The 18,051-nt window shown below is 44.9% G+C and overlaps 1 protein-coding gene across 2 annotated transcripts in view; it reads right to left on the minus strand.

Annotated features, from left to right (window-relative positions):
• Positions 1 to 8,262: 8,262 nt before the first annotated feature.
• Positions 8,263 to 18,051, minus strand: part of LOC138680572 (visual pigment-like receptor peropsin) — a 98,504-nt gene continuing 88,715 nt past the window's right edge. Inside the window, exons 4-6 of one of the 2 annotated variants that reach the window (XM_069767923.1) lie at positions 12,611 to 12,715; positions 9,799 to 10,022; positions 8,263 to 8,810 (exon numbers count right to left, since the gene is read on the minus strand). In XM_069767923.1, the coding sequence (XP_069624024.1) occupies positions 8,358 to 8,810; positions 9,799 to 10,022; positions 12,611 to 12,715 (782 nt within the window). In that variant the 3' untranslated portion in view covers positions 8,263 to 8,357. The remainder of the gene's footprint in view (positions 8,811 to 9,798; positions 10,023 to 12,610; positions 12,716 to 18,051) is intronic. The other variant, XM_069767921.1, reaches the window with a different exon arrangement.

Here is an 18,051-nt window from a genome sequence, read left to right on the forward strand (position 1 = left end):
CTGTCTTGACTGGGGCAAACTTTTCTCTACACATTCTTGCACTTTGCGGTATTGCTGTTGCCACTCTGTATCGCAGTCTGCATCTGGTGATGTCGTCTCAGGAGTTAGGACTCCCATGTTCAAGTCAATGGGTAACTTGCCAGGTAACTTGCTCTCATCACATAGGCCGGAGTGCAGTTGGTGGAGTTAACCTGGAGATGATTGTATAGATCTACCAAATCCGTCAACTTCTCTAGCCACAGGTTTCGCTCTGCCAGGGGCAAGGTCTTCATCAGGTCAATTACCACCTGGTTCATTTTCTCGCACATGCCATTTGTCTGTGGATGGTACGGCGTCGTCCTGATTTTCTTGCTGCCGTACAGGTTACAGAACTCCTGGAACACTTCTGCCTCAAAGGCTGGGCCTTGTTCGGTGAGCACTTGTTCAGGGTAACCGTGTGGTCGACAAAAGTATTCTTGAAACGCTTTGGCTGCTGAGTTTGCTGTTTGGTCTTTGACAGGCACGTCTACCAGGAACCTTGAGTAATGGTCCACTATGCTCAGGGCATAAATATAGCCTGACTGGCTTGGGGCTAGCTTCACGTGGTCCAAGGTTACTAGTTCAAGTGGCTGCTTCATGACTATGGGCTGTAGGGGAGTCCTCTGGCTGTTGTGGTCTTTCCTGCACAGGCTGCATGGGCCACTTTCTTGGCACCACCTCACAATGGCTTTCTTCATGCCAATCCAATAGAATATCTCACGAAGTAGGACTTCCAGCTTCTTCCACCCGAAGTGTCCTGCTCCATCATGGTACGCCTTTAAGACAATTGGCGCATCCCACTTCAGGACTACCACTTGCCAGACAGTTCGTGTGTGCGCAAGTTGCTGTTCCTCTGACACAGCTTACCCTCATAGATGAACAGCTTGCCCTTCTCTTTCCACAACTGCTGGGTCTCTTATGGAGCATCTGGACCTGGGTGCGAATCAGCTTGTGTCAGCAACTCCTTTACTAGGCAGACTGCCAGGCCACTATCCTGCATCTCTGCCCATCCATAGTGGGGCAACGGGTTATTTGTGGCCTCTTGCATGACATAGCGCTTGTTCCTCACACAATGGGAACACCAGGCCACCTAGGGGTGGTGGAAGGCTGGTAACTCGATTGCTTCTAGCTCTTCCGAGTCTTCTCCCTCGTCTGGTAAATTGGGCATCCCGGACAATGCATCAGCATTGGCGTTCTTATGCCCCGCTTGGTACTTGATAGTAAACTCGTAGTTAGACAGCCGGGCCATCCATCGCTGTTCCAATGCACCTAGCCTTGCGGCTTCCAAGTGCATCAGCGGATCATTGTCCATGAAGACAGTAAACTTCTCTGAAGCCAGGTAGTATTTGAATCACTCAGTCACAGCCCAGACTATAGCGAGAAACTCCAACTTGAAGGAACTATAGTTGTCGGGGTTCCTCTCAGTGGGACGAAGCTTCCTGCTGGTGTAGGCAATCACTCTCTCTCTGCCTTTCTGCACTTGTGACAGCACTGCTCCCAATCCCACATTGCTGGCGTCAGTGTAAAGTATGAATGGTTGGTCATAGTCAGGGCAGGCCAGGACTTCATCCCCCATGAGAGCCAACTTCAACCAGGTGAAGAATTCTTCTAGCCTGCTGTTCCACTTGAATGGAAAATTATTGATCTTGTCATTCTTGGATTGGCCCACTAGCAGGTCTTGCAGGGGTGCAGTTATCTTGGTGAAGTCCTTGATGAATCTCTGGTAGCAGCCTACCAACCCGAGGAACTGCCGTACTTCAGGAATGGTGTTTGGTTTTGGCATGTCCCTGATAACGGTGACTTTGTCAGGGTCTGGTGCCATGCCTTTTTCACTTACTACATGGCCTAGGTACTGCACCTTGGCCTTCAAAAGGTGGTACTTGGACTGCTTCACTTTCAGGCCAAAGTTGGACAGGGCTTCCAACACCTCGGCCAGGTGCTTCAAGTGGTCTTCATAGGTCTTGGAGAAGACGATGACGTCATCCAGGTACAACAGAATGGTTTCAAAGTTTTTGTGCCTGAGGCAACACTCCACCATCCTCTGGAATGTCCCAGGTGCGTTACAAAGGCCGAATGGCATGTACTTGAACTCGCTTAAGCCCATGGGTATCGTGAAATTGGTCTTCTCTTTATCCGCCTCTGCCACGGGATCCTGCCAATACACACTGGTGAGATTTAAGGTGGAGAAATGGTGGATTTCAGTGCCGCTAATGTTTCCTCAATTCTGGGTAACGGGTAGGCATCCTTAAGTGTAATGCAGTTAATCTGCCTGTAGTCAACACACATCCTCATTGTACCATCTTTCTTTCTAACGAGAACCAATGGAGCTGCCCAGGGGCTACAACTGTCTCTGATCACCCCAGCCTCCTTCATCTCCCGTAACATACCCTTGGCACATTGATAGTGAGCTGGAGGTACAGGCAGGTACCTCTCTTTAATGGGTGGATGATCTCCAGTGGGGATATGGTGTTGGACCCCTTTTTCCTGCCCAAAGTCTAGAGGGTGTTGGTAAAGACCAGTTCATATTCTCGGACCACCTGGTAAGCCCCATGCTTTTGGTGCAAAGGGGTGGAGTCAGTGCCTACGTGTAACTTCTGACACCAATCCTCCAACAGCCCCTCAGAGCCATTGTCTTCCACCTGTTACAGTGAACAGCTTAGCAAGGGTGGCATATCTGGGTAAATGGACCTCTTTCTCCCCACAATTCAGGATGTGTATCGGTACTCTCCCCTTGCAGACATCTACTACCCCTCTGGCTGTCAGGATGGGCCTACTATCAGAGTACACAGGTTCTACCAGGGCTTGGTTGTATTGACCCGAGGCCTATTGCTGCTCGACACCAGATTAACATTTCACTACTAGGGGATATTGCAATGGGGATTGGATCACTCACTCTGACACTCCCGACTTCTCCACCAGACTGCTCTACCTGTTATCTCTGCATCAGGGCTTTGATGTCTTTTTGCAGGACTCGCTGCTCACCGGAACTGGCGGTCTGGGCTACCTGCTGCAATAAAACAATTACCTCGCCAAGACAGTTTTCTATCACATTGGTACCTAGGGTCATGATTGGATTACATTCTCGCCAATCAATATCTACAATTATCAGACCTTGAGCTTTCAACTCTACTCGCCCCACCTTAATGGTCACCTCCTTATACCCCACTTGTGGCAAAGGCTGACCATTGCTGACGACTATGGTCAGATCATTATCAGAGTCAGCCCAGTACCGTTTGTAAAGAATATATGGCATAGTCGTCACCTGGGAGCCACTGTCCAATAAAGCGTTCATCAGGATGCCATCAATCACAATGGGCAGGACCGACCATCCTCCCATGTACTTGCTTCGACAGCTTTGTGGGCCTGGTCGTCTTACTCCTGGGGGTTGGCCCTCTACCCCAAGGGTTGCTCATTTAAATTGCAAAATCTTGCAATGTGTCCCGCCAACAAATGTGTCATCCATCCTGGTCATAGCGATCATTATCTCTCCTTCTGGTCAGTGGGATTCTCCTCTGCCGCTGCCACGGGATGCAATCTGGACTGGAGGCCAGCTGTATCTTTACATTTGGGGAAGATACTTGCATGGACTGCACTGTTTGAGTCAGAATAGCCACACTTTTGGTTAACTCCTGAACTTGGAGTACTGCAGAAGGGTCATTATCTAAGGTCTGCACGCTGGCCTCAACGGTGGCCTGGGGAAAGGATGCTGCCTCCTGGTGGTATGTAATTGCTGGGTGCCAAGGTGGCGCTGTGGCACTGGGATTTGGTTTATGCAGCACCCGAATGGCCCTATCTTTAAAGCACGCAAAGTCCAGGTCTGGATTTTGTAGGACCATGATGCGCAGCTGTTTCCTTTGAATCAAGCTTGCAGGGGTTCCGGGTCAAGGCCTCCTGCTTCCTGCAAGCTGATGTCAGAGCGTGGGGCAGGGTTTCTTTTCACACCCTTTCTACTTCTTGCACTCCGCGCGGTGTGATAATGGCGGTTACCAAACAGTTCAATAAAGTTTATGGCACACAGGACCCGGTGGTACCGGACTACTTCAATCCCACCCATGATGACAAGTAATGCAACACCCGTTAGGGCCGTGGGGTACTCGGAACCATGTCGGACGATTCTAAAAGGGGTGGTCAGGGCACCGGTGACCCGGTCCATGGCCCACCTGTGGTGTTTGGCAATGGGTAGCCGACGCTGCTTAAGGGGACCGCTGAGGCTGATGGTGTTGCAGCTGAGATGCTTCTGCTCCCCACAGGTGGAGCAAGGCCCCGGGGCTACCAGTACAGTCTATCAGGGATCGTGGATGTTGGGGTCCAGGACTGAGGGTGTGGGAAAGGACTAGAGGACACAAGGGCTTCAGATTTATTTACCTTTAATTCCTGGTTGAAGGTGCAGTCCGGAGCACAGGTAACAGGTGATATTGGAGATTTGATGCTCCCGCCAAAACGCAACTTGCTGCGTTCTGATGCGGTCGGTGGGCGCGTCAAAACAACGCATCCACATACATCTGTCCTGCATACCCAGTGTTAAAGATAGGTACGCAGGACGCATGCAGAAGTATGCAGAAGTAGGTGGAGCTTAACGGAGGAAGTACGCAGCCCTCCGCAAAGCCTCCGAACGCTAATGTGAACTTAGTCTAAGAGCAGTGATTGGAGCGGAGCTTTAATCGCTGCTAATAACCATTTAACCATTTAAATGCCGCTGTCATTCTCTGACCGTGGCACTAAAATGGAGAGAATTATGGTGTTCTTGCATTCAGACTCCCAGCAGTTCACAATGACACAATCTTCTAATCAGAAAAAACTCAACTCTTAAAAAAAAAATCTATCAGTTTTCATACTTTCCCGTTCAGGGCCCATTTAGATAGGCCAATATTTGACATAGAAACACTTGTTTGCTGATTAACAGCCTGTATACACCATCAATCACCCAATGACCTAGCAAAACACTAGTCTGTGAATTTATAAGTATGCTTAAAAAATCATCGTTTTTAGTAGTACATTTTCCTACAGTATGTAATCAGAACATTGCTGTTAGTAATATGATGTGCTATGTGCACAGAGCGATCATATTATTTGTGCGATCTGTGAGCAAAGAGGTGCAGTGACTGTCAATCAGTTTACTTCCTTGTTTATTTAATTATCATTACCATGTCAGGGAGGATAAACATTACCAGTAACTCTTCTATTATACTGTAGATAACTACAGGATAATAGTCAGGGTTGCCACTAGAAATTTCAGGGCCCCATACTAGCAAAATTTTCGAGGCCCCCTTGAGACTCAGCCCAGGCTCCACCCCAGCCCCATCTCCACGCTCCACCCCTCGAACTGTCCACAGTCCCACTGCTCTCTCTTGGAAAAACTACACTTCTCACCTATCACACATTAACAGTTCCCATCACCAGATCACACATATAGCCAGCAGCTTTTGTTATGGCCAAAAGATTTTTTAAGCCACCACCATAACACGGTAGACACTTTTGGCCGAGCCCTTCTCTACTGTAACCTATTAAATATTTGCTAAAATATGCAATACAATTTAGGTATATTTTTATTTATTTTTCAATTTTTAAAATGACCAATAATATCACATACAAGGAATAAATGCCGCTACACCATGACCAGACCACTTATTACCACAACAGTGATCGAATAATATCACATACAAGGTACAAATACCATAACACCATGACCAGACTACATATTACCACCACAAAGTGACCAAATAGCGCATACAAGGAACAAATGCCACAACACCATGTTCAGACCACATATTACCACCACATAGTGACTGAATACTACAATACTGATCATCAGTAATAAAAAAACACAATACTATCACCATCAGTGCCATTATACACAGGAGATCTGTACTTAGTATGCAGTGTCTGTGTACAGGTAATACAATGATCACTGGTGATATTAGACACAGGAGCTCTGTATATAATGTATAGGTAATACAGTGATCACTGGTGACATTATACACAGGACCTCTGTATATAATATACAGTGTATAGTGTCAGTATATAGGTAACACACTGACTCACCAGTGACGTCTGTAGGTGAAGTCCTTTATCTTTCATCCAGCACAGACCACCATCACTTCTTTCAGCCAGGGCTCATCTCTGCAGAAAATAACACAGTTATCTCAAGCTCAGCTTGCAGAACACATTACTAATTTTTCCCAACTTCTATATTACACCACATGCAGAAAAAAGGTGACATAGTGTCACTCTACACAGTAACAGGACCGCCCCCCCATTTAAAACAGTATACTCAAAAAATAAAATAAATACATCACTGCAGTAACAATATACCTTAATTAGCCACTATGGTAAAAATATTCCCCATCCTGGCCCCCGTGTGTCTCATTCCTGGCGTCAGCCATATGTTCTCCCATCCTGCCCTTATGAGTATCCATCCTGTCCCATCTGTCTCCATCGTATCCATCCTGCCCCATGATCCTGCACAATCTGTCTGCAATCCTTTCCCCAGTGTCTCCAACCATGCCCCCATGTCTTTCATCCTGCCCGTGTCTCCATTCTGCCCCCTATGTCTCCAATCATGCCCCCATGTCTACAATCCTGCCACGTGTCTCCATTCATGCCCCCTGTATCTCCATTCTGCCCCATCTGTCTCCAATCCTGCCCCCTCTGTCTCCAGTCATGCCTCCAGTGTCTCCAGTCATGCCCCCAGTGTCTCCAGTCATGCCCCCATGTCTTTCATCCTTCCCCCTGTGTCTCCAATCATGCCTCGTGTCTCGCATTCTGCCCCAATGTCCAGCATTCTGCCCTGTGTCCAGCATTCTATCCCGTGTCCAGCATTCTGCCCCCATTTCCAGCATTCTGCCCCCGTGTCCAGCATTCTGCCCCGTGTCTCACAGTCTGCCCCTGTGTCCAGCATTCTGCCCCGTGTTTCAGTCTGCCCATGTCCAGCATTCTGCTCCCAGTGTCTCCAGTCATGCCCCCATGTCTTTCATCCTGCTCCCTGTGTCTCCAATCATGTCTCGTGTCTCACATTCTGCCTCAATGTCCAGCATTCTACCCGTGTCCAGCATTCTGCCCCCATGTCCAGCATTCTGCCCCCGTGTCCAGCATTCTTCCCCTGTGTCTAGCATTCTGCCCCTGTGTCCAGCATTCTGGCCCGTGTCTCACAGTCTGCCCCTGTGTCCAGCATTCTGCCCCGTGTTTCAGTCTGCCCGTGTCCAGCATTCTGCTCCCAGTGTCTCCAGTCATGCCCCCAGTGTCTCCAGTCATGCCCCCATGTCTTTCATCCTGCCCCCTGTGTCTCCAATCATGTCTCGTGTCTCACATTCTGCCCCAATGTCCAGCATTCTACCCCTGTGTCCAGCATTCTGCCCCCATGTCCAGCATTCTGCCCCCATGTCCAGCATTCTGCCCCTGTCTAGCATTCTGCCCGTGTCTCACAGTCTCCTTCCGTGTCTCACAGTCTGCCCCCGTGTCTCACAGTCTGCACCCGTGTCCAGCAATCTGCCCCCGTGTCCAGTATTCTGCCCCCCGTGTCCAGCATTCTGCCCCCGTGTCCAGCATTCTGCCCCCGTGTCCAGCATTCTGCCCCCTGTCTGACAATGATGTCAGATGCCAGCGATGTGCGCGCTGTGGATGACGTCAGCTGCCAACCTCCGATTGGCTGGCAGCTGTTAACTATTGACGTGCGGGCGCGGGCCCGCACGTCAATTGCGTTAAACTGCCGAAGCGCGTGTTTAGGGCCCGGTTTAGCCTGCTGGTAGGGGCCCGGTGAGCAGATAAGATGGGGCCCGATGCGGGCCCCCTCTGCCCACCGGGCCCCATACGCAATTCAGGGCAGTAATGCCCTGATGGCGGCCCTGTTCACAGTAGGTGATTATCAGAGCTCACCTGCTGCTCTCACTTAAAAAATGTCATGTGCAGAAATTAATTCTGCAATTCGATGAATGAGATGAATGAAAGTTAGTCAATGACTGCTGAAAAGCACAGGAAATATGGGCCCAATATTTCATTTAGTGGCAGTGTTAAAATAGCAAGATTTCTTAATTTCTAACATACCGTAGATAGTGATTTAAAAAAAAAACATTATAAAATATTAAAAAGTATATTTAACATAAAACCCTGATTTAAATACTAGATCATTTTCTGCTTACACTTTTCTTTAAGTATTGCATTGTCGATGTTTATCAATGTGGAGAGTAGAGTGAAATATAAAACAATATTTCTTAAGTTGTTGAACGTAAACATAATTATTAGAAAATTGCATGAGATCTTTTATTTTTGTAATTCTTTGCATACATTTACTTTGGCTTAAGAAAAATCATGCATTTTAAGAGAACCTGGAGAATTATTGAAATTCATAATCGATCACATTGATAACTAGGATTATCAGGTGCTATATCTAAATGACAGGTGCAGACATCTTTCATTTCCAGTGGAGGGCTATTGCTAGGGCTTCCCACCCCAGAGTCTTCACATGGTACTACTTGTGGTTCTGGATTTTCAATGCATTTTTTATGCCTGAATTGTTGTACAGGTTCCTGTTTGTGCTTTAGACGTTTGAAGCGTTTCAGGCGGACTGGATCCTTGCCACTCTGCTGCGTGCATGGAATCAAGATACTCAGATCCTTTCTAAACTTGGAGCTCATCCCAAAGTAGATCAGTGGATTATAGAAACTGGCAGATTTAGCAAAGAGGCTTGCCAATATGCTGGTAAGACTGGGTACATAGAATCCCCACGCAGACCACATAGATATAACAGCATATGGAGACCAAGCAATAATGAAGGCTGTGCAAATCACAATTGAAACCTGAGAATCGTAAAATAAAGATAAAGTTTACACGTTCAAAACAAATAAATGTTACAGTACTCTGAAATATTCTAATATATGGTAATTAGACAGAGAAAGTGTCACAAAAGGAGAGTCTCTTGCTCTGTCAGACCCACCTCTCACTGAGAACATTAATTTACATTGTGTTTCACTAATGGCCTTATGGCATTATTAACTGTTCAAGCATTGTTAGCCAAAGCTAATCTAATTTTTAGCTAAGTAACTGAAAACATGGCGTAAAATAATACGATAAATATATTATCAGTTTGAAACTATTATTATTCTATATGGGATGATCATTTTTCAGTACGCCGATCCACCTGCCACATCATTAGTCTCTGGCCATTGGATGGGAGGTTCGCAAATCTCTTATCTTATGGTGAACCCCAGTGCAGCTTTTGATCACCTGGGCTAACGGATTACGTCTCACTATCCCAACTAACCAAAAACCATGCAGGAATCCTGAATAGCTAGAGATTCGAGAGCCTCTCATCCACTGGCTAGAGACTACTGACTTGGCTGATGGACTGAAGTCCTGGGAATCAATCCGCCCATTGCGATTACTACTAGTTCAAAACTGATAAGGCATTAATTGTATATTAACATGGGTTCTGCTCCCCCTTTTGGAGCTAGGCATTTCATTCAGTTTCCCATGGGCCTTGCTCTGCCCACATCTATATTGAGATTGGCTGGCACAAGGTGAGGTTTAAATACTAGAGATAGATCCATCCCAACTGGCTACACCTTGTCACAGTGGGATGGCTTTTACGCTTTTTATATCAAAATAGAGTTAACTAAGTACCCTATGTTATTTACATGAAATATTACTATTTATTCATTTACTTTCTACAGAGTATATGCTCATTTTCTTATTATCCAAGGTTTTGCATATTAACTGTATATTAACCAAGTTTTCAGTACTAATAGTTCTTGAATACGTAGTTAATACTTGCTTCATGAAACATACCCTGGTTACATCTCTTTCCATCTTCCTTTGCCTTTCTGATAAATTTCCTTCTGTAGTTAAAGCACGGCTTGATTTCACCGTATTAATTATTGAAACATAACAGAACACCATGACCAACACAGGCAGGAAGAAACAGCAAATAAAAATGGACACAATATATGATTTATAAATTGTAGAGAAACTAGCTTTGGTCCAGTCAATTTCACAAGTCCCATACATGCGATCTAAGAAAACGAGAGAATGAGTAGTTAATATTTTAACCAAACTAAAATTAATAGAATTGATGATATGACATGATTGCAGGCATTCGGGACCTATGAAATATGCCCCACAGTCTCTTTTTTATTTTATCTAAAGTAAGATCACAAGCTTGACCTGATATAAAGATGATACAAACACTATGGCTTTAATTCATCTTGACCACAAAAGGCCTGTTTGCAGTTACTTGAAGAAAAGGTATACAAAACGGGAAGAGATACAAGGGAAATCTTGGGGAGCTTTAAGGTACCTTCACACATAACGATATCGTTAACGATATCGTTGCTTTTTGTGACGTAGCAACGATATCGTTAAGGAAATCGTTCTGTGTGACAGCGACCAACGATCAGGCCCCTGCTGGGAGATCGTTGGTCGCTGAACAAAGTCCAGAACTTTATTTCGTCGCTGGATCTCCCGTGGACATCGCTGGATCGGCGTGTGTGACACCGATCCAGCGATGTCTTCACTGGTAACCAGGGTAAACATCGGGTAACTAAGCGCAGGGCCGCCCTTAGTAACCCGATGTTTACCCTGGTTACCAGCGTAAAAGTAAAAAAAAACAAACACTACATACTTACCTACCGCTGTCTGTCCCCGGCGCTGTGCTCTGCACTCCTCCTGCACTGGCTGTGAGCATCGGTCAGCCGGAAAGCAGAGCGGTGACGTCACCGCTCTGCTTTCCGGCCGCTGTGCTCACAGCCAGTGCAGGAGGAGTGCAGAGCACAGCGCCGGGGACAGACAGCGGTAGGTAAGTATGTAGTGTTTGTTTTTTTTTACTTTTACGCTGGTAACCAGGGTAAACATCGGGTTACTAAGCGCGGCCCTGCGCTTAGTAACCCGATGTTTACCCTGGTTACCCGGGGACTTCGGGATCGTTGGTCGCTGGAGAGCTGTCTGTGTGACAGCTCTACAGCGACCAAACAGCGACGCTGCAGCGATCCGGATCGTTGTCGGTATCGCTGCAGCGTCGCTTAATGTGAAGGTACCTTTAGAGAAATCAATTTTGCAGATGTCCCACCTGAATCTAAGTATACTGTGAGCATGAACACATACAGTTGGGAAAAAATGAATTTAGTTAGCCACCAAGTTATAGGTCTGTGAGAGACAAAAATCTTGCATGTTTTTAGGTGACCAAATACTTATTTTCCTCCATAATTTGCACAATAAATTTTGACAAATCAGACAAGGTGATTTTCTGGATTTGTTTTCTCATTTTGACTCTCATAGTTGCGGTCTATCTATGATGTCAATTACAGGCCTCTCTCATCTTTTTAAGTTTCGAGAACTTGCACAATTGGTAGCTGACTAAATACTTTTCTTTCCGCACTGTACTACGGGAAAGCAAGGATAATTGGTGGTACACCGCAAAGGCTGATTCATCTGAGGTTTCATGTTTCACTATTCCACCATCAGTCAAAAATAGCTTCTCACCAACTTCCACTTACTCCTCAGAGAAAAATCCCATGGACTCTTACCTTTTCATACCCACCACAACTTCAACCCAGGCAGATCATATACTGGGGAAACAGACATACATTGACAAACAGGGAAAACCGATGGGCGGGCATCATAAAACATCACCAGAGATGGTACGCACAGAAGAGGACAATTGTAACTGCTATGGGGCATACTTCACTTAAAACCTGTGGTAAACTACATTTTTGTAACATTGTAACATATCTCCTGTATCATTACAAACCAGTAGACTACATATATTGTTCAATCTTCACAATTGTATAAGTATGTTCTCCACCATATGTTCAACTCTCCAAAACCATGGAGGAAGGTGTAAAATTTGCTTTAGTGTTTGAACTGACTTAATGTAGGGCTTGTAAGACTTCCACAAAAAATCTTATGGGTGCTTTTTCCCTATCATCAGTTTTCAAAATTTGTCTCTGGCTTTAATAAAGATGAGTAATTTGCTTCACTCTGCACTGGTTCGGGTTCAGTTCAGTTCTCCATGACAGCCTGGCGTTTACTAGGCATCTCGACATAAACAGGACTAGGCCTCATTATTAAATATAATGAGGAACTACTGTATAACGATTCAAGTAACAATGGAACAATATATTCGAGCAGTGCATATGTAGCAAGGATAAAATATATGCATCACTTCAAATATTGAGTCAATAACAGAATGAAGAGCAATATATTCTCAACGGTATATAACATCTCAATAGCATATAACTCGGATAGATTTAATAAAAATAATGATGAATGCTGAAAGCCTGCTGCAATATAAAGATAATATTCAGCACAATTATACGATGGCATGCACCTGACATGCTGGTAGTATAACGGTGCACCCTCAATGTGCATTTCAACACACTATGGTAGTTTTCATCCAGGAGGTAATAATAAGAGGGCCTTGGTAAATGTATGAGATTGTGTTGGATTCTGGACTAGGGCAGCCAAATCAAAGTGCTCATCTCTAAAATTTAATTTAAGAATTTTTTTCACGTGTGTTTTTAGCGTTACATTTTAGATTCTGCTTTAACTATCCGGAACCACTATCATTAGTAATGTGTGATAACCCAGTTTGTAGGCAACTCACCTCTATAGCTTCCCCAGCCTAGTAAGGGTGCCATTGACCAGAACAAAGCTGCAATCCAGATGAGGATCAATGATATTGTAATGCTGCCATTGGTAATGCAGTTTGCTGTAGAACATAACATTAAGTAAGTATTATTGATGTATTTGGTAAAAAAAAGAGCAATTCAAAGAAAATTAGAAAGTACAACTTTAGCTTAAACAGATCCTCAAGTTACACTCATTAAGCCCTTAAAGGGAGCTCTTCAGGCCACTACCTTTCCGGGCTTATCTACAGCATTCTGTAATGCTGTAGATAAGCCCCTGGTCAGACCTGCAAGTAAAGAAAAATAAGTTATATTATACTCACCTGGGGGTCAGTCCTGTGCGGTTTGGTCCGATGGGTGTTGTAGGTAGGGGTCCGGCGCCTCCCATCTTCTTGTGACGACGCCCTCCTGCTTCTTCAATCGCTCACTGGCATCGGCGCTCCTGCGCAGGCGTACTTCTCTGCTTTGTTGAGGGCAGAGTAAAGAACTGCAGTGCGCAGGTGTTGGAAAAGCTCAGAGAGGCCCGGCGCCTGCACACAGCAGTACTTTACGCTGCCCTCAACAGGGCAGAGAAATACGCCTGCGCAGGAACACCGATGCAACGGAGAGACGAAGAAGCAGGAGGGCGTCGTCGCAAGAAGATGGGAGGTGCCAGACCCAGACATGCAACACCCATCACACCGGACCGCACAGGACCGCCCCCCGGGTGAGTATAATAAAATGTATTCTTCTTCAAATGCAGGTCGGATTGGGGGCTTATCTACAGCATTATAGAATGCTGTAGATAAGCCCCGAAGGCCGGTGGCCACATCTTATAGCGGCAAAATCTGCTGACAGGTTCCCTTTAATGCAAAATGACATATTGGTATATTAATGCTAGGATGCCCTTGTGTGGAGAGGACATATGGGCTGCTGAGCTCCTTTCATTAGCAGTAGATGCTGGCTATGTTATATAACTAGCATCTGTGTCTAGCAGCAGATGGAGCTGAGCTCCGATTGTTGCTGTTAACCATTTAAATGCCTCCATAACTATCTGACAGTGGCATTTAAATAAAGAGGTCGACAGTGTTTGCGCACATCAGCTCCCATCAGCCCTCCGCTACATGATCATGAGGCATCAATGTGTTACCAAGACAGCCGAGTCCTACTGAAGTCCCAATCACTGCCATCTCAGGCTACATTTACATGTTTTTGCCATCTTTTTATGGCATTTTTTCTGCACAGATTTGTTAGCAAAACATGATGCCAGCAAAGTGAATGAGAAACCTGAAGTGTCATACACATATTGCTTTTTTCTGACTTGCAGATTTGGTGCAGAAAATAATCTGCAGCATGTCAATTCTCTGTGCATTTTTGCCAGAGTTTTCCACCATTGACTTCACTCAAATCAGCCAAAAACACAGGCAAAAGGCACCTAAAGCACAGGTAAAAAATATGCACCAAAAACGTGCGTTTTTGCAGTTGCATTTTTCCTGCCAAGAGATGCAGAAATGGTGCAGAATTTTTACTCAATCTGTGCACATAGCCTTAGTCTTCCTGTGAAGCTCAGCCAAGATATGTGGTATTGTAATATATAGTATAAGCAATCAGATGATCGCAGGTTCAAGTTCCCTAAGGATTAAAAAATAAAAAAAAAATTGATATGTTGTGGATTTCAAACACACACAGCAGGAACTGGAACTGCATTTTTGATGCAATAAAAATAGGCAGTATCAAAAACATACCAAGAGCTCATCGTGGGAACATAGTATAAGGCAATGGTCACACGATGAATATTTGGTGAGTGTTTACCTCAGTATTTGTAAGCTAAAACCAGGAGTAGGTGAAAAAAAAATGCAGAAATAGTGACGTGTTTCTATTATACTTTTTCTCTGAATGTTTCACTCCTAGTTTTGGCTTACAAATAGTGAAGTAAAAAACTCACCAAACGCTAAACCTGTGCACATGGCCTAAGGAGGAAAAATTCAAAATGCCAGAATTAAGTTTGTTTGGTGACCATACCACTATGAAAAAAATGGGAAAAAAGCATCATATGTATTCAAAGTTGGTATCAATATCCCAGGAGGCTGGATGTCAGTGTGTTTGATATGTGTGGCGTGCGTGTGACAAACGTGTGCCTCATCAGTATCACACGTTCCATCACCCGGGAATCAGTGGTTTCCCAGTGCCGAGTTGTGAAGACAGCTCACATCACTGTCCCCTGTGCCCTTTATGGGATTGCTGTGGGCCGCTATTTTCAGGCAGGTGGGGGCCAAAATCCATGGCCCCTTACCATCTGAGAATACCAGCCCCCAGCTGTCTGCTTTAGCTTGGCTGATTGTCAAAAATTGAGAGGACCGCACGCAATTTTTTAAAAAAAACTTAAATAATTAAGAAAATAAGAAATACGGCTTGGGGACCCCTCTATTCTTAATTGCCAACCTTGCTAAAGCTGACAGCTGAAGGTTGCAGCCCGCAGCTGTCAGTTTTGCCTGGCTGGTTATCAAAAAGACAGGGGAACCTACGGCATTTTTCTTTTTTAATTTATTTAAAGCGCAGGCACTGGCTAATCAAAACACCAATCAGCGTCTGCCTGCTCTTGCTGTTATCATTGAATACAACTCTCAACTTTGTCCCCTGCTCACGCTGATCGCAGGGACAGCAGGAGGCAATGATATGAGCTGTCTTCAGCACCAAGTGCCAAAGAACAGCACAAACAGGACTGCTGATTCCCAGGTGCCGGTACATGTCACATGATGACACACGGATGTCATCTGCTAGTCATCAGTATTCGCATGTGTGGGACCTATTATGGCCTGTGCTGCTGTTGACAAAATGGACACTTCAGCATGTTTTGCCCCCGGATGCACGGTCCGTGGAAAAACACACTGGCATGTATGCAGACCCATTTACTTGAATAGGTCTACATATGTAAGTGTCGCTGGTATGTGTGAAAACTGTCATCACACGTACCGGAGACATTGATATGTGAAAGAGCTCTAAGGCCGTGTTTACACATTGCAAAAATACACTGTTTTTTGTTCTCTGCAGATACCTGCACTAAACTACACAATAACAATATTCTCTGATTATTGCTACATTTTTATGCCTTTTCCTCCTTATACAGTGGGGGAAATAAGTATTTGATCCCTTGCTGATTTTGTAAGTTTTCTCACTGACAAAGACATGAACAGTCTATAATTTTAAGTATAGGTTAATACAATGTGATTTTCCGGGTTTTATTTTTTATATTCTATCTCTCAATGTTAAAATTAACCTATACTTAAAATTATAGACTATTCATGTCTTTCTCAGTGGGGAAACTTACAAAATCAGCAATGGATCAAATACTTATTCCCCCCCCCCCCCCCGTATGATGCGTTTTAGTGCAGATGTGAAACCGTGATTTTAATGTCTGGTTTTATAGAACAGAAAAGCTTTGTTTTTTCTAAATAACTACAGTTTTTTTACATGCATTTTTTAGGCTCCATGTAGAAGATTCTAGAAAGAAAAGCACCAAAACTACACAATTCAGCAGCGTCTTTAGATGCACGAGGGACGCAGTTTTCATAAAATCACATCCACTTTACTTGGACAGTTAGGGTATGTTTCCACGGTCAGGAATGGCTCAGTGTTTGCTCAGGATTTGATGCAGGTGAAATCTGCATCTGAGGTCACTGGCAGGTCACCCGTTTTTTATGCGCTTTTTTCATGTGCTTTTTTCATGCATTTTTGATGCATTTTTTCCGCATGCGTTTTTTTTGTCACTTGAAATAAAGCTAATTGAAAGTTGGCATCTGGGAAGGAAAATAAAAGAAAAAAGTGATTTTCTGTTTGCAGGGTATGTTCCCACGGTCAGTAAATGCTGTGGGTTGGATACTGCGTACATCCACAGCATCCCACCCACTGCGGCCAGATGTTACAGCATAGTGGATGGGATTTGAAGAAACCCCATGTCCACTATGCGTGCACCGATGCCCGAGGATCACCCGCAGAGTCGGACATGCAGTGCGTCTTTCCAGACCGCAGCATGTCTATTTATGTAGTGGTGATGCTCAGTCTCCACTGCGGAAATTACCCATAGGGTATATTCCCACGGTCAGGAACCAGCAGTGCTTTGGACATAGTGCATGTGCACTGCATCCAAAGCGATGTTGGCTTTTGAACGCAGGTGATTCCACATGTGTTCACTGATACATTGGATGGGAAATTTATCTTGCGATTGAGCATCTCCGCAAGATAAATTGACATGCTGCAGTCTCGAAAGATGCTCCGCATATCTGCCTCCGCAGGGAAACCGGAGGCGTCTGTCCATGCATAGTGGGCATGGGATCCCATCCACTATGCTGTAAGATCTGGCCGCTGTGGGTTGGAAGCCGCGAATGAACACAGCATCAAACCTGCAGCATTTGCTGATCGTGGAAACATATACTTTCATTAGATGCGGTAAAACTGCATTATCTTTCTAGTCACATGTGTATTAAGTGCGGCAACGCAGCTTACTATGCATGTGTACGAATTTAAATAATGGTCAATCTTGTGACACAGCCGGATATACGCGACACAGGAAGTGGAGGAAAGCATGGAGGCCCCCTCTTTAATAAATAAATAATAACAAAAAAAATGACGTGGGGTCCCCCTATGCTTGTTAACCATCCAGAGTAAAGCAGACTACTGGGACTGGTATTTCAGGCTGGTAAGGATCCACTATCCATGAACTTTACCAGCCTGATAATAACAGGCCGCAGCAGTCTTGCTTACCTTGGATGGTTAACAAAAATAGTGGGATCCCCTCAAAAAAATGAGGATGCGCCAATTGTGGCACTTTACCCGGCTCTTCCCACTTGCCCTGTAGCGGTGGCAAGTGGGGTAATATTTGTGGGGTTGATGTCACCTGTATATTGCTCGTTGACATCAAGCCAACGGATTAGTAATGGAGAGGCGTCTATAAGACACCTATCCATTACTAATCCTATAGCTGTATGGTCTACAAAGACACAGCCAGAATAAAATCCTTTGATAATCTTAATTAACCATACTTAGTGCACGCTGTCGATCTCCTGCAAAAAAATAAAATAATAAACCAACAAAAATACTCCCTGTCCAATGTAGTCCAATGTAGCAAAGCTTGTAGATGACCACCCGAGATAACGCGGTCTCCAGCAGTCACCTGCACTGCCGTTCTCACGAACATCTGATCTCATCACAAGAACTGCAGTGGTCGCGAACTTCCGGCTGTGTCAGAAGGTAAGACATTATTTAAATTAGTACCCATGTGTAGTAAGCTGCATTTCCGCACTTACTACGCATGTGACTATAAAGATGATGCAGTTTTACCACATCTAATGATAGTGAATGGGAAATTTATATTTTGGAGACTGAGCATCTTCGCAACATAAACAGACATGCTGCGTTCTATAAAGACAAACCGCATGTCCAT

Source organism: Ranitomeya imitator, chromosome 5, assembly GCF_032444005.1.
Source record: "Ranitomeya imitator isolate aRanImi1 chromosome 5, aRanImi1.pri, whole genome shotgun sequence".
In the NCBI taxonomy this organism is placed as follows: Eukaryota; Metazoa; Chordata; class Amphibia; order Anura; family Dendrobatidae; genus Ranitomeya; species Ranitomeya imitator.